The 16,463-nt window shown below is 32.2% G+C and overlaps 2 protein-coding genes across 2 annotated transcripts; one reads left to right on the top strand and one right to left on the bottom strand.

Moving 5' to 3' along the window:
- Nucleotides 1-1,625: 1,625 nt before the first annotated feature.
- On the top strand, nucleotides 1,626-2,666 carry LOC139849958 (uncharacterized). The gene has a single exon (XM_071839565.1). It carries the CDS (start codon nucleotides 1,626-1,628, stop codon nucleotides 2,664-2,666), a length of 1,041 nt encoding a protein of 346 aa, XP_071695666.1.
- A 2,431-nt stretch (nucleotides 2,667-5,097) lies between these two features.
- On the bottom strand, nucleotides 5,098-9,313 carry LOC139849957 (uncharacterized). Its single transcript, XM_071839564.1, has 7 exons — nucleotides 9,151-9,313; nucleotides 7,632-7,841; nucleotides 6,973-7,542; nucleotides 6,639-6,888; nucleotides 6,342-6,479; nucleotides 5,979-6,233; nucleotides 5,098-5,905 (listed from the first exon to the last, which is right to left on the bottom strand). Exons 1-7 carry the CDS (start codon nucleotides 9,311-9,313, stop codon nucleotides 5,098-5,100), a joined length of 2,394 nt encoding a protein of 797 aa, XP_071695665.1.
- Between the last annotated feature and the right edge of the window lie 7,150 nt (nucleotides 9,314-16,463).

Here is a 16,463-nt window from a genome sequence, read left to right as displayed (position 1 = left end):
AGGTTGATTCCAAAATATATATAGTTTGAGTTGTGATCAATACTGAGATACGTATACACTGGTTCGTGGATTGATTCAAGATAATATTTATCGATTTATTTCTGTACATCTAGCTGTGGACAACTAGTTGTAGGTTACTAACGAGGACAGCTGACTTAATAAACTTAAAACATCAAAATATATTAAAAGTGTTGTAAATATATTTTAAACATACTTTGATATATATGTATATATTGTTATAGGTTCGTGAATCAACCAGTGGCCAAGTCTTACTTCCCGACGAAGTAAAAATCTGTGAAAGTGAGTTATAGTCCCACTTTTAAAATCTAATATTTTTGGGATGAGAATACATGCAGGTTTTATAAATGATTTACAAAATAGACACAAGTACGTGAAACTACATTCTATGGTTGAATTATCGAAATCGAATATGCCCCTTTTTATTAAGTCTGGTAATCTAAGAATTAGGGAACAGACACCCTAATTGACGCGAATCCTAAAGATAGATCTATCGGGCCCAACAAGCCCCATCCAAAGTACCGGATGCTTTAGTACTTCGAAATTTATATCATATCCGAAGGGTGTCCCGGAATGATGGGGATATTCTTATATATATGCATCTTGTTAATGTCGGTTACCAGGTGTTCACCATATGAATGATTTTTATCTCTATGTATGGGATGTGTATTGAAATATGAAATCTTGTGGTCTATTGTTACGATTTGATACATATAGGTTAAACCTATAACTCACCAACATTTTTGTTGACGTTTAAAGCATGTTTATTCTCAGGTGAATACTAAGAGCTTCCGCTGTTGCATACTAAAATAAAGACAAGATTTGGAGTCCATGTTTGTATGATATTGTGTAAAAACTGCATTCAAGAAACTGATTTCGATGTAACATATTTGTATTGTAAACCATTATGTAATGGTCGTGTGTAAACAGGATATTTTAGATTATCATTATTTGATAATCTACGTAAAGCTTTTAAACCTTTATTTATGAAATAAAGGTTATGGTTTGTTTTAAAAATGAATGCAGTCTTTGAAAAACGTCTCATATAGAGGTCAAAACCTCGCAACGAAATCAATTAATATGGAACGTTTTTAATCAATAAGAACGGGACATTTCAGATACCACTTTGTAGACGCTGGGAGAGGATCTTAGAATCAACCTAACACGATCTAGAGGCGGAATAACACTAGAACGAGCTTAAACGAATATCTATGGGTTTTCGGGTTCGTACAAGTCAAACCAAGATTAGATCTTGATAAACACGAAAGCCTAGACTGACATTCTGTGGTATTTGGACATGAAGATTGAGAGAGACCCGACATGGAACTGTTTGTGTGTATGAAAATATGCAGAGTGATTAACCAAATTAGTGGAGATTAACTTGGCTTAAATATACCTCAGTTCCTATGTCGGTCGACTGTGGATGACAGTCGGTCGACTGACTATGTCAGTCGGCCGACTGTCGAGTAACATTACATATTACATTTAAAAACAAATCGACAATCAACGTTTAACAAAATTACAGGTTACAACATGATTTAAATAAAACATTAAAGTTCATGGAACTAGGGATTACAAAATATGCACTAACAGGCCTTACTAGGGAAATGGAGGTGGCGGTTCACAACGAATCAAACTCAATTTGGGCTAAAATTATCAAAAGCTTATACGGCCCAAATGGAGGGTTTGAAACTGATTCCCCCCATCGCCTTTCTTCTAACCGAGGCACTTGGAAGTTTGTTATTGATGCAGGTAAACGGCTAGACTCCATTGGTCTTCCTTTCAACACTTCTTTTGTCAAAACAGCAGGAAACGGAGCAACGACATCCTTTTGGAACGAGGTTTGGATCGGTGACGAATGTCTCAGAAACAAGTTCAAATGGATGTATCAGTTAGAAGAGAAAAATGATGCGACAGTGCAAGATAGAATTGTAAAGATTGGGGACATCTGCTCGGGATCTTGGTGCTGGACCAGAAGCCCTTTGGGTCGAGCATTGGGAGAGCTCGAAAACCTATCTAACATGATTAATTCTTTTGTTTTTAGAAACATAGATGGTGACTCGTGGAGTTGGAACATGACGTCGAGTGGAAGATTTACAACCAAAGCTTTAACTGACCTGATCGAGGAGAAGATATTTGCGGGTAACACTTTACATATCGAGACACAATGTAACAACTTGATTCCAAAAAAGATAGAGGTCTTCACTTGGAGAGCGAGATTAAGAAGATTAGCTGTTCGTGTTATGGACCTCGATTCGATACTTTGCCCTTTATGTAACAACGATATCGAGTCGGTGGAACATTCGTTGATCTTGTGCCAAAATGCAATGGAAGTGTGGAAGAAAGTCTATAATTGGTGGGGATTCACTAATGTGTCTAATCTAAGCATTAGTGAAGCCTTTCTTGGAAGATCATCTCATAGGTTATCGCCACTTCAAGAAAAAGCATGGCAAGCGGTAGAATGTGTAAGTGGGTATCTTATTTGGAAAAACCGAAACCAAAAGATTTTCAACAACAAAACATGGAATAGTCCGATGGCCCTAAACGAGGTTCAAGTAAAATCGTTCGAGTGGATCTCGAGAAGAATCAAAGGAAGATCGATCGATTGGTTGATGTGGTTATCAAACCCAATTTCGTGTGTTGCATAGTTTTAGTTCTCGCGAGTGGATGTTTCCTCAACATCCATAATGTTTCATGTAATTCACTGTATTTGGTTTGAATGTCTGTGTGTACTTGGACCATAAATGAGGTCCTGCATTTGTACTCTTGTTTGATTAATATAAAAGTTGCCTTTCAAAAAAATAAAAATAAATAAGTAATGGGAATTTTGGAAGTTAAAAAATAAGGAATACATGCATCACCTTGGTTAACTAACTACTCCGTAACTAACAAGTATCAATCTAAACGGGTCAATCAATTAAATTTATGAATCAAGCATCTTCACTGGAGATGTCAATGGATCGGATATGGATCGGATGCGCCTGTATCCATATTTATTTAATTTTTAAAATTCATATCAATTTAATTTTAAAAATCCATATCCATTTAAATATAATTCATCTATTGATATTCATATCCGTTTGTTAAAACATGTAAATCAACACAAATACAGATCAAATAATAATCAAACTGTATTCACTACAAATCGTACAGATGAATCTCACCAAATATATTTAGCACAATGAATTTCTCTCAGAGAATCTCACTCAAACAATGAACAAATGTTCAAGAAATACACAAACTATGAAGATTACAGAATAATAATGAAGATGAAATAAACTGTAAACCCTAGATTGAGAGAAGAGTAGATGAAAAATATGTGAGATTAATTTCTCTCAACCCTAATGAGAGACTTAAATAGCCTGGAGCAGAAATCAGCAACCGACATCACACTTGGGCCTTTTGGGCCAAATAATAAACAGGCTAAGCTCATAAGCAATTAGCCCAAGTCTTCCTCTTAAAATAAACTTGAACATAATCAGTCCTTGCACTATCAACATAAGCAGCACCATCCTTGAACTATCAGCACATCACTTTAACACCAAGCAAGCCAATATCAACATAAAATCTACAATACACGAAAACACAATAAGCACAAGAACATAGACATGTTTTATGCTAGATTAGCAATTTTAACATCCCCCCCATAATCTAGGCATGAAACATGTCAATAAGTTTGAGTTTATCACAAAGCAAATTATGTTGATTAATTCCCAACCCTTTTGTAAAAATATCAACAGTTTGATTACAAGAATCTATTTGTTCAATTTTAATAACACCAGAAGTACATTTTTGCCTAACAACATGCAAGTCAACTTCAAAATGTTTAAACCTCTCATGAAAAACAGGGTTGGCTGCAAGAAGAATTGCAGATCTATTATCACAATAAATTTTTACAGGAAGTAAATTTTTATAGTTTAAATCATTTAAAACCTTAAGAATCCAAAAAATTTCACATGTAACAGATGCTAAAGATCTGAATTCAAATTCTGTTGAAGATCTGAATACAGTTGCCTGCTTCTTGCTTTTCCATGAAATAAGAGAATCACAAAAGAAAACAGCAAAACCTGTAACAGATTTTCTAGAGTCCAGACACTTACCCCAATCAGCATCTACATAAGCAGATAAAGTAACAGAATCTGACTTTTGAATATAGACACCTTTACCTGGAGATGCTTTCAAATACCTAAGCAATCTTAAAGCAATTTTTAAATGTGATTGAAGAGGAGAATGCATAAATTGACTTAAGCATTGAACAGAGAAAGAAATATCTGGTCTAGTCATAGTAAGATATATTAATTTTCCTATCAATTGTTGATATTTTGTTATATCAACCAAAAAAGAATCATCTTGAGTGGGAACAGAAGAAACATAAACATTTGTTTCTAAAGGTGCCCCTACAGGTTTACTTCCAATTAATCCAAACTCATCTAATAACTCAAGACAATACTTTCTTTGACTCAAACATAAACCATTTTTATCTTTTAAAACTTCTATCCCAAGAAAATATTTTAATTATCCCAAATCTTTAATTAAAAACTTAGTTTTTAGAAAGTGTTTGAATTTTTCAATCTCAGATTCATTATTACCTGTTATAACAATATCATCCACATAAACAAGCAATGCAAGAAACAAAGAACCTTAAGACTTAACAAATAAAGAATAGTCATTAGCACTTTGCTCAAAACCATTTTCTCTTAAGGACAAAGTTAACTTTTCATTCCATTTCCTAGGAGCTTGTTTTAGACCATATAAAGACTTTATAAGTTTACAAACTCTAGTTTCATTAGGAGAGTAATACCCTTCAGGTAATTCCATATACACATCCTCAGTTAAGTCACCATACAAAAAGGCATTATTAATATCTAATTGGAAAAGTTTCCAATTATTTTGAACAGCAATGGTCAATAAACACCTAACAGTAACCATTTTGACAACATGAGAAAAGGTTTCATCATAGTCAACACATTCTCTTTGACTAAAACCTGTTGCAACAAGCCTAGCTTTATACCTTTCAATTTCACCATTTGATCTATATTTTATCTTATAAATCCATTTACAACCTATAGGCTTTCTATTTTAAAGTAAATCAGTAAGAATCCAAGTGTTGTTCCTAAAAAGAGCCTGCATTTCATCATTCATGGCTGCAATCCAATTTGGATCACTTGCACCCTGATGATAATGTTTTGGTTCAATAGACTTATTTAGACTAGTGGTAAAACAAAAATTTTCATGGCTTATATTTGCATAATTAATAACCTTTTCTAACCCATATTTGACCTTCCCTTCTATAATAAAATCATCAAATTTCCTAGAAAGAACAGATACTCTATCAGACCTCCTGATACTAGCAGGCACAATATTTTCAGAAATATCAGTTTGATCATGAGAATTACCCTCAGGGATGTTATTGTCATCATTTAAGTTATCAAGGCTACCTCCACCTACTGAAGAGGTACTGCCAGTAGCCTCTGCCACCTGGATAACTTCATTTGACACACCTCTCCCTTCATCATTAGGATTTTTATTAACCTTGGCATCTTTTTCAAAAAAATATAAATCAAAAAAGTTTTGAGTATTTAAAGAATCATCATTAAAATCAACATCCTTTGAAGAAATCAGTTTAAAAGGAAAAACATTTTCAAAAAATTTAACATCTCTAGAATAAAAAATGATTTTTCTTTCTAAACTCCACAAATTGTAACCTTTTTTTGAACTTGAATAACCTATAAAAACAGCCTTTTCAGACTTAGAAGAAAATTTGTCACTTTCATTTAAAACCTTTGAAAAGACAAGACAACCAAAGCTTTTTAAATGAGAGAGGTTTGGTTCAAAACCATGAACCATTTCAAAAGGAGATTTGCCTGCTAGAATCTTGGAAGGAGTCCTGTTGATAAGTTGCAGTTAGAACACACTCAGGCCACATATTAAGAGGAATCCCTCCTTGAAACATAAGAGACCTAGCAACATTCAAAAGGTGTATGTGTTTCCTTTCAACCACCCCATTTTGTTGGGGTGTATAAGGAATAGTGGTCTGATGAATAATCCCTAAAGATAAAATCAAAGGATCCATTTGATTATTACAGAATTCAGAACCATTATCAGTTCTGATAACTTTCACCTTTTTGTTAAATTGAGTTTGAATCAAGTTAAATAAATTTGATACAGTGTCATAAACATCACTTTTGTGTTTTAACATATAAACCCATACAACCCTGGTAAAGTCATCAACAATAGTCATAAAAAACCTATATCCTTCTCTGCTAGTAACTCAATAAGGACCCCACAAGTCAAGATGCATTATATCTCCAAGATTTTTAGACTTATGATCACTATTTTGAAAAACATCTCTGGTTTGTTTAGCCTTTAAACAAGTCTCACATGGAAAATCACAATCTTTTGAATTTAAATTCAATTTGTCTTTTAAAACATGTAAAACAGGACTTGATGGATGTCCAAGTCTGCAATGCCAAAGTATTGCAGACTTATAAGTAACAACATTACAGCACATAGGTTCACCTTGACAATCATCAAATATATATATTCCTCTTTATATACTACCAGTCCCCAGGGTGTTTCTTGATATCAAATCCTGAATATAACATTTATGTTTATCAAACCTAACATACATATCATTATCAGCAGCCATTTTGCTAACAGATAAAAGAGATACACAATAACCAGGAACAACTAAAACATCATGCAAAAAAATTTTAGTAGTAAGTTTAAGATCACCAATTTTCCTAACCCTAGCCTCAGTACCATTTGGATGAGACACTTTTAGATTAAAATCAGAAATATCAACAACATTAAATAAATTCTTTTCAGAAACAGTCATATGTTGATTAGCCCCAGAGTCAATGATCCATCCTAAATTATTATTAACTTGAGAATGACAATTAAAGCACATTTCAAAATTTTCATTAAAGAATGTATTCATATTATATATTTTACCTTCTATGTTATTACAAGCATTAGAAGATTGAGCAGGTGTATCATTCAATAAACTCAAGAGCTTAGTCATCTGATCATTGGTAAGAGATAAAGAGCTAGAAGGAACACTAGATAAACCATCACTAGAAGAAGATTCATTAGTAGAATTAGTAACAACAGAATTATTGCTTCTAAAAGATTTATTATTATTAGATGGTTTCTTATAGTGAGGTGGGTAACCAACAACTTCAAAACATCTATCAATAGTATGACCTATCTTATTACATTTAGTACACTCCAAATTAGGATTAGGTCCTCTATTGTTCCTGTTTCTACTATTATAAGATTGATTTGATCCAGTATTTCCAAATTGAGACATAAAAACAGTGTTTTGACTTTTACTTGAAACATGACTAGAAACAAATCTTCTGTGAGATTCTTCCCTAGATATAACTGCAAATGCAGTTTTAGCATCAGGAATTGGATCTCTAAGAAGAATGTTGCTTCTAATCTGCATAAACTCATCATCTAATCGCATGAGAAATTGATTTAGTCTTAAAATTTTAGTCTGTTCTTGTGCAACATTCGCAGCTGCACAAGTACAGGCTGACAGTTTAACCATTTCATCAATTGTTTCCAAAGTGAATTCAAATTATGATAATAATCAGAAACAGAAGCACCATTTTGTTTTAAAGAATTTATTTTCATATGTAAATTGAAAATATTGGATCCATCAACCTTATCATATGTATCTTTAAGTTCATTCCAAACAACAGAAGCAACAATAGAATAAATTTGACCAGAATACAAATCCTCAGATATAGAACCAAGAATCCAAGATAACACAACAGAATTACACATATCCCATTGACTAGCAAGTACAGCATCTTCTGTATTTTTAATATAAGTTGCATCAATAAAACCTACTTTGTTTTTAGTTGACAAAGCTAATCTCATTGACCTACTCCATATAGCATAATTTTTAGTACCTTTTAGTTTAATAGGAATAATAGGAGTACCAGTTGTATCACTAGTGTGACGACCCGGGAATTTCCGACCAAATTTAAACTTAATCTTTATATGAATTCGACACGATAAGCAAAGTCTGTAATGTTGAGTCTAGAAAATTTTGGAAACGATGTTCATATATTCAATTAACCTTCGACTGCTCTCGATGATTCATGAACAATTAATTGTAAATAGCTATGTGTGTATGTATATATAAATAATAATTTGAAATATAATTTAAAGTATTATATGTTGTTGTTATTAAAAATTAATAAAATAAAAAATAGGATATTATAATAATTATTATTTAAAATATATCTCTATATATAAATAAAATATATTAAAAATAAATATTAAATGATTGTAATAGTCGTTGGACATTTCGATTATTATTTAGAAAACTTTAATTCGAACTTATATGATTTTAAAATAAACAGTGATCCGAAAATGAGATCTATAATTTTTTGGCTTACTAAAAATGTATTTAGGATCTAGTTATTTAATTTTAACACTTTTTATATTTTACTCATAATTGAGGGAGACAGTTGATGTAATTTTTATTTAATAAATTAATGATCGAATTTTATACCATAAAGACCAAAATAATTGAAGAAACTTAATTTAAAAATTTGAGATTTTTCTGAAGACTTTTATCTGCCACTGATTAGTAATGACCCACGATATAACAGTCCCTAAATTGAAATATTATAGATCATGACAAGAAGCCGATGGCTTCACTGTAGCACCACTGTTTTATGTTGGATTCATTCATAAAGTGTTAAATATATTATAATTGTGGATACTAGTGCTAACCTATTACTGATTGATATTTTGAGAATTACTTTACGTTTCACATGAATCTTAACTTTCTCAATTATTATTGTTATATTATTAAGTTATTAATCATTATATACATATATGAATATGTTATGCAAATATACATAGTCACACAATTACTTCTTCTTTCTCATAACACCGAGAACGCCATCACCTCTTCACTACCTACACCCTTTCTTGATCAACCATTTTAGGCCACCCTAAATCGGCCACTTCACCTTGATCACTACAACCACCCCATAGCCACCTCACGAGCCACCACCATCAACTTGGTATGTATTTCTTTTCGTTTTGTGTTGTGATTAGATGTTGTTGGAATTCAATGAGACCACTCAAAACAACCACCTTACAAACCATCATTTAAATTGAGCTGATTCTTCTTATTCGAAATCCACCACCATACAACAACCGCCACCATAGAGCATGAACACCCGCCACCATAGAGCATGATAACCCTTATATCGCCACTTCTATCACCTTCTTCATCGCCAACACAACTCATTAAAACTACCACCATCGTTCTATTTTTCTTCTATCCGGGAACACCTCAAACCCACTTCAATCCCTATTAAATATCGCTGCTATTAGCCACTGTTTCTATTTTCTGCTCAGCCGTGAGCCATCACAAACACCACATGAAATCATGAATAACTACTCGTGTTATCTCCTATTTCATTTTGTCCTTGATGTTGTTAGCCATTATACCCCCACCATTTAATCTCCACGAAAACCATCACCATTCCTTACTGCTACAAAATTTCTGTGCAACTATCTTTTTACGATTTCTGTTGAAAGACGCAAACAAAACCCATCATTATCGGACTTTTTGCTATTTTCTTCTATTTTAAAACAATATCGAATGATGAGAAATAATGGAGGATGACGATGAATTAAAGCATTAACGTTGATATTCAATTGCTATTGTATATTTTTTTTGTCGAGTGACATTCCAATGGCCACAATTAATTTTGAACATTAAGTGGGAAGCATGTAGGCCTCCACTTCTTTTCTTTGTTTGGTTATTTCTAGTAATTGATCGAAATAAGCAAGATATTAAAGTCGTGAACCTTTAGGTTAGGTATTGGGCCGTAATATGTGGGCTGGAACCCTTATTATGTTGGGCCGAGACTTATTTCAATGTTGGGCTGAGACTTATTTCATTGTTGGGCCGTGTATTTTCTTGCTGTCATTGAAACAAGATCCAGTTACGTTGATGATGTAATAGTAATGATAATGATGATTCAAGAAGTTTTTTGAATGTGACGATTAAGATTATGAATGGTGGAGATGACGAATTATATATGATGACTGCGTAATATTTTTTTTTTTTGTTACACTCCTACTACCGATCGGTTGAATTCAAAACAAAGGTCCCACCTTTTGTTTCTTATTAATTCGCAAAACAGTTAATGGTTATTAAATCGATAATTGGGCTTCAGTAAAATGTTTGGGCTAAACTATTCTGGTGGGCTTCAATAATGTAAGATATGAAGGTGAAGCCCAATTAATTTAAGGTATTGGGCTATGATAATAATTAGATGATGTTTAAGAATTATGATGATGATAACATAATGTTGTTATGATTATGAGGTGATGATAGTAATCAATTAATGACGAAGAGATGAAATAATGATGAAGAGGAATACGTGAATAGATGATGATGGTTAGATGAATGTATTCCTTGATTTTGATATTAATGATGATGTTGACGATAGATGATAATGAATATGATATGATTATGATTATGTTATGATAAGATTATGATGATCATAATTATGATCATGATTATGAAAGAATGATGATGATGATGATGATAATGGATATGATGATGATGATATTGGGTATGATGATGATTCAAAACAGAAAAACTAAGTTAAAAGATATTAAAATCTTAATAATAATAATAGAAAAACTGATACGGAGTAAGGAATATGGATGTTATCGGGTTAGCGGGACGTCGCGGGTTCAAACCCGGACTTGGGCATTTTTATTAAGGGGCTACTTCTTTGAGGTAGTTTACTTATTACTCATTATTATTATTATTATTATTATAATTATTATTAATATTATTACTATAAGTATTATTATTAGCATTATCATTTAAGTTATTATTAGTCTCATTAGGATTAAAACCATTATTGTTAATAATATTATCATTATAAGCAAATACAACTTTTATTACTATTATTGATATTATGTTACCAAATAAATATTTTGTATATAAGAATATACTTTTAGTAATATTACATATAAGTATGTATTAATCATGTTAACATTTTTTATATATATATAAATATTCATATATAACAAATTAGGTATTTTGATATAATATTAATCATATATAGATATTAATATAACTATATAAATATTAATCATTTTAAATATATACACAAATTAAATATATAAAATATATAAATTAAGATAGAATATATCAATTTGTTCTATTACGATTATATGTGTTAATAAATATATAAATGATATATGTTCGTGAATCCGAGGCCAACCCTGCATTATTCAGTATCGTTGTACGAATATTTTTACTACAAAATATTGTAGAGTGAGTTTCATTACTCCCTTTTTAAATGCTTTTGCAATATATATTTTTGGGACTGAGAATACATGCGCTGCTTTTATAAATGTTTTACGAAATAGACACAAGTAATCGAAACTACATTATATGGTTGAATGATCGAAGCCGAATATGCCCCTTTTGCTTGGTAGCCTAAGAATTAGTAAACCAGTCTAATAATTGACGAAAATCCTAAAGATAGATCTATTGAGCCTAACGAACCCCATCCAAAGTACCGGATGCTTTAGTACTTCGATGTTGTTTTTATCATGTCCGAAGGATTTCCCGGAATGATAGGGGATATTCTTATATGCATCTTGTTAATGTCGATTACCAGGTGTTCAATCCATATGAATGAATTTTGTCTCTATGCATGGGACGTATGTTTATGAGAACTGGAAATAAAATTCTTGTGGTCTATTAAAATAATGGAAATGATTTGTTATGATAAACTAATGAACTCACCAACCTTTTGGTTGACACTTGAAAGCATGTTTATTCTCAGGTATGAAAGAAATCTTCCGCTGTGCATTTGCTCATCTTAGAGATATTATTTGGAGTCATTCATGACATATTTCAAAAGACGTTGCATTCGAGTCATTGAGTTCATCAAGAATATTATCAAGTTATTTATAGTTTAGATATATTATGAAATGGTATGCATGCCTGTCAACTTTCGATGAAATGAAAGTTTGCCTTTTAAAAACGAATGCAATGTTTGTAAAATGTTTCATATAGAGGTCAAGTACCTTGCGATATAATCAACTATTGTGAATCGTTTATAATCGATATGAACGGGTCATTTCAACTAGCATGTAAGTAAAGAGGATCACCAAAGTCAATTTTACTAATTAAAGTGAGTGCAGTAGAAGTTTCATCACCCATGATAACAGAATATATGGAAAAACAAACAATAAAACAAGAAGTAAGAACAAATAAAGATCACAGAAAACAAGAAACACAAACAGCAAATAAACAAAATAAACACAGAGATCAAATATTCAAAAAATAACAAGATATCCCACAAACAGCACCAGTGGCTGCCAGAGTTGAAAAGACTTACAAAAAATCCAGCAAGCTATTAGTATAAAACCAAGCAACCTGCAATTGTTAGTGCAAGACCCAACAAGAAATATAAAATACAAGAACAGAGTTATAAGGTCTATAAAGAATAATCTTCAATAGACAACTCCAATGGCTATGGAGACCAGGAATTGAATAGCCAGGGACAGGATTCCAAGTCAATCAGGTTGACCGGTCAAGTATAACTATTCACCAGGAATCCACGAGTAGACTCAGATTAGAGAAGAAGAATGAAAGAAGACTTACAGTGCTTTCTTAATAACAAATACAGAACAGAAAAATAGCAGCGGAAGAACAGAAAATAAGAAAACACCAGATGTAAATCGAATTACCAACACAAACCCTAATTCAAAGAATCAGGATAATAACCTTCAGATAACGAACCAATCACCAACAAGAAGACCATTGATGAAAAAACCCCCAAAAAATAGAGTCGAAACCCTAACAAGATGAAACCCTAAATTCTTCGACGAACAATCGAATAATCAGGATCCAGAATCAAAGAATCAAGCCATACAGCTCTGATACCATGTTAAAACATGTAAATCAACACAAATACAGATCAAATAATAATCAAACTGTATTCACCACAAATCGTACAGATGAATCTCATCAAATATATTATGCACAATGAATTTCTCTCAGAGAATCTCACTTAAACAATGAACAAATGTTCAAGAAATACACAAACTATGATGATTACAGAATAATGATGAAGATGAAATAAACTGTAAATCCTAGATTGAGAGAAGAGCAGATGAAAAATATGTGAGATTAATTTCTCTCAACCCTAATGAGAGACTTAAATAGCCTGGAGCAGAAATCAGCAACCGAGCCCAAGTCTTCCTCTAAAAATAAACTTGAACATAATCAGTCCTTGCACTATCAACATAAGCAGCACCATCCTTGAACTATCAGCACAACACTTTAACACCAAGCAAGCCAATATCAACATAAAATCTACAATACACGAAAACACAATAAGCACAAGAACATAGACATGTTTTATGCTAGATTAGCAATTTTAACACCGTTGGATTAAGCGAGTTATCGGGTATCCGTTGGATGTTAGGTTTTTCTAATAACAAACATGTGTAATATATGTAAGATATATGAATTTATTAGTATTCATATAGTTGTATTTTCACAATCTATATTTTCGTTAACATTTTAATAGTTTATAGTGTACATATAAGGATATATAAGTATACATGCATATATTTAAGTAAATATGTATAAATTCATATGTATATATGTATTTCGGGTGGTAAATGGATATATTCATGGATGATAAATTGTCATCAACACCCGATCCATTAATTTTTCACATCATCCATATCCATATCCATTTATCATCCGTTTAGATCATCCATATCCATCTAAATGGATTGGATCGGACATCCATTGTCATCCCTAGTCTTCACAACCCAAATTCAATTAATCTACTCAACCCAAAGTTGACTCAGACCCGACCCGACTTGCGTTGAGTTGTGGCCTGGTATATAGTTGATTCTTAAGTTACTGCATTTTTTACGACCGAGCATTTTACTGAAAGAATGTATTTAATTGTTGTTGGAATCTTGTCTTGAATGAGGGTGAGTTTAACTATTTATAGCTAAACCTTAGGGCCGTGAAAGAATATTTATGCGTATAGAGGGCCACGAATATTCTAGCCCACTAGTTCAACATTAGACTCTACATTTAGGGTTTCAATTCCTATGTTTGTTACATCAATGCAAAAGGGTCATAATCTCTCTTATTATGTGCTTGGCACGTGCATACTATCGTATTCACTATTCGTATACAATTACAAAAGAATACTATGATATATGTCTAGAAACACGGCCGACTCAAAGTCAGAGCAAAGTGATCGATGGCTCGGGGCTCAGTTTTATTAAGGGTCCAAATTTATAACATCTAATGTAGTTAACTAGGTAAAAAAAAAAAATATATACCTATGCATTTGACTAGGCCCAGAGAAAAAAAAAAAACTATATAACATGTTTTTTTTTTTTCTTTTTGAAACAACTTAAACATGCATCTCGTGCGAAATTTTTTAAATAAGTTATATTGTTCAGTAAGGTCTAATGACCTTTTACTTCAAATGGTTCTAGATACTTAAATTCTCGGGACCGACCCTGTTTAGAAAACTCTCTTATATAATGTTGAAGGAGTTGACATATGTTGCTTATTGTAAGACATTTTTCGCTTATTCAATATCAACGAAAATTTAAGAAAGAAAAAAGGTCACAACTCAACCCAAAGTTGACCCAACCTGACCCGACTTGCGATTGACCTTACTTGCTTGACCCATCACTCTGACACATTTGAACTTGAACCCATTTTGGTCTGACTTAAACCCGACCCGATGGTAAGGCATACTTTATATATTGTGCTTCGAGTGAGCTCTCGAATTGGGCCTATAAAAGGACTGCTCTAGATGATATTAGTGAGATCAAGCTTAAGATGGGCCACTGTCATTGTGAAATGTATATGTATATATGTAATGTATCATCACTTTGCTATTGTCTTCATACATAGGATATCATCCATAATCAATAATTCAACAACATTTATAACAAGGAAATTACGATGTTTTTAGTTATAATATGTGAAGGGAATAAAAGTAAGAAGATTTAGTCTGGATCACAAAAATTACAAAAACAACGCAGGGTTAAAATATGACAACGACCACCACTTGGAGCACCTTCAGCCTTGCAAATGATATCACAGTTTTTCTTGTACAAACATAAACCTTTGTATGTTCTACTCCTATGTTTGCATGGTGATTTTGTAACCACTCCATTGCTTGAACTCATTTCTTCTGTTATATTAAATTAAGTACAAATAAATACTAATACTAATACACATTATTATTATATATGTTTATTAGTAGAGGAAAGTTCATTTGAAACGTGACAACTTCTTTAATGATTGAATAAGATGAATACAGTGATCGAGAGAGATCGAACCTGAGATTATAAGCAGCACTAGGAGAAAGAAGCATGCTAAGTGACAATGAACTGATCGATTCATCTGATAGAACAAATTCGGTCGAGCAATATAATGTACAATGAGCTAGCTAGGCGAGTTCAAATAGATTTTTCCCCATGGAGAATGAGTAGCTCTATTACTTGATTATTGATGTAACAACTCTGGACCATGCGATTAGAATGATGGCTTCATGTAGTAAACATTATTTACCAACTTCTTTTTCTATAGTGGCATAAAATTATTTGAAATATAGATAGATAGATGTCTTGGCTTCATGAAGTTAACACACACTTATCCATTGAGTTTTGGTGTAACGGGTATTTGATTTAATTTTGATATTTTTAAACCATAATGACAATCAAAGACCATTATTTTAATCATATATGATATCATATCATCATGAACCCAGTGTGATACAAAATGTAATGTAATTACACATAAAATGATATGTTCATATGTATCATGTATGCAACTACCAGCAATATGACTAATTCATATATTCTACTTTCTACTCCATAATTATACAATATACAGTACTATACTATATGCTAATTGTGGAAGGCTTGGAGGTGGTTTTGTGGTTCGGATTAGACAACCAACATGTTTTCATTAGCGGCATTTTCGTACTTTTGTTATGTTTTTTTGTTTGTATACGATACCTTTTTTTTTTTTTTTTTTAATCCACACCCCTGCTGCGCAGCGACGCCCAACCACCCCTCGTTTGTTACTATGAGCTGAGATAGTACAGTAAATATTGGACCCAAGAAGCTAAGGTATGCTACTATGCTATCATCCTGTATCTATTTGATATATAAACTTTTCCTCCATGAATCATACCCACAATCAGCATACTTCTTTAGTAACCTTTAAATCTATTGAACTGTATACTTCATAATCATAATAGAACTTCTTAATTAACCTGTAATTCTATACTTTCACACTTGGAACAAAGCCTTCTTCCAAACATTTAGACTGAATTTGCACATCAACATCTCATAAAGCATAACCTCATATCTAAACG

Source organism: Rutidosis leptorrhynchoides, chromosome 5 (genome assembly GCF_046630445.1).
Source record: "Rutidosis leptorrhynchoides isolate AG116_Rl617_1_P2 chromosome 5, CSIRO_AGI_Rlap_v1, whole genome shotgun sequence".
NCBI lineage: Eukaryota > Viridiplantae > Streptophyta > Magnoliopsida > Asterales > Asteraceae > Rutidosis > Rutidosis leptorrhynchoides.
Note: the sequence above shows the minus strand (reverse complement) of the source record. Positions and strands in the feature narration are given on the sequence as shown.

Excerpts from the sequence above, each read along its gene's own strand:
- LOC139849958 (XM_071839565.1), top strand. The coding sequence starts at position 1,626 with ATGGAGGTGGCGGTTCACAACGAATCAAACTCAATTTGGGCTAAAATT.
- LOC139849957 (XM_071839564.1), bottom strand. The coding sequence starts at position 9,313 with ATGGTGGTAGTTTTAATGAGTTGTGTTGGCGATGAAGAAGGTGATAGA. Across the intron at positions 7,842-9,150 it reads TCAGCTCAATTTAAATGATG|AAGATGCTGTACTTGCTAGT; the intron begins GTTTGTAAGGTG and ends TTAAAAATACAG. Across the intron at positions 6,480-6,638 it reads GATAATGATATGTATGTTAG|ACTTGGACATCCATCAAGTC; the intron begins GTTTGATAAACA and ends TTGGCATTGCAG.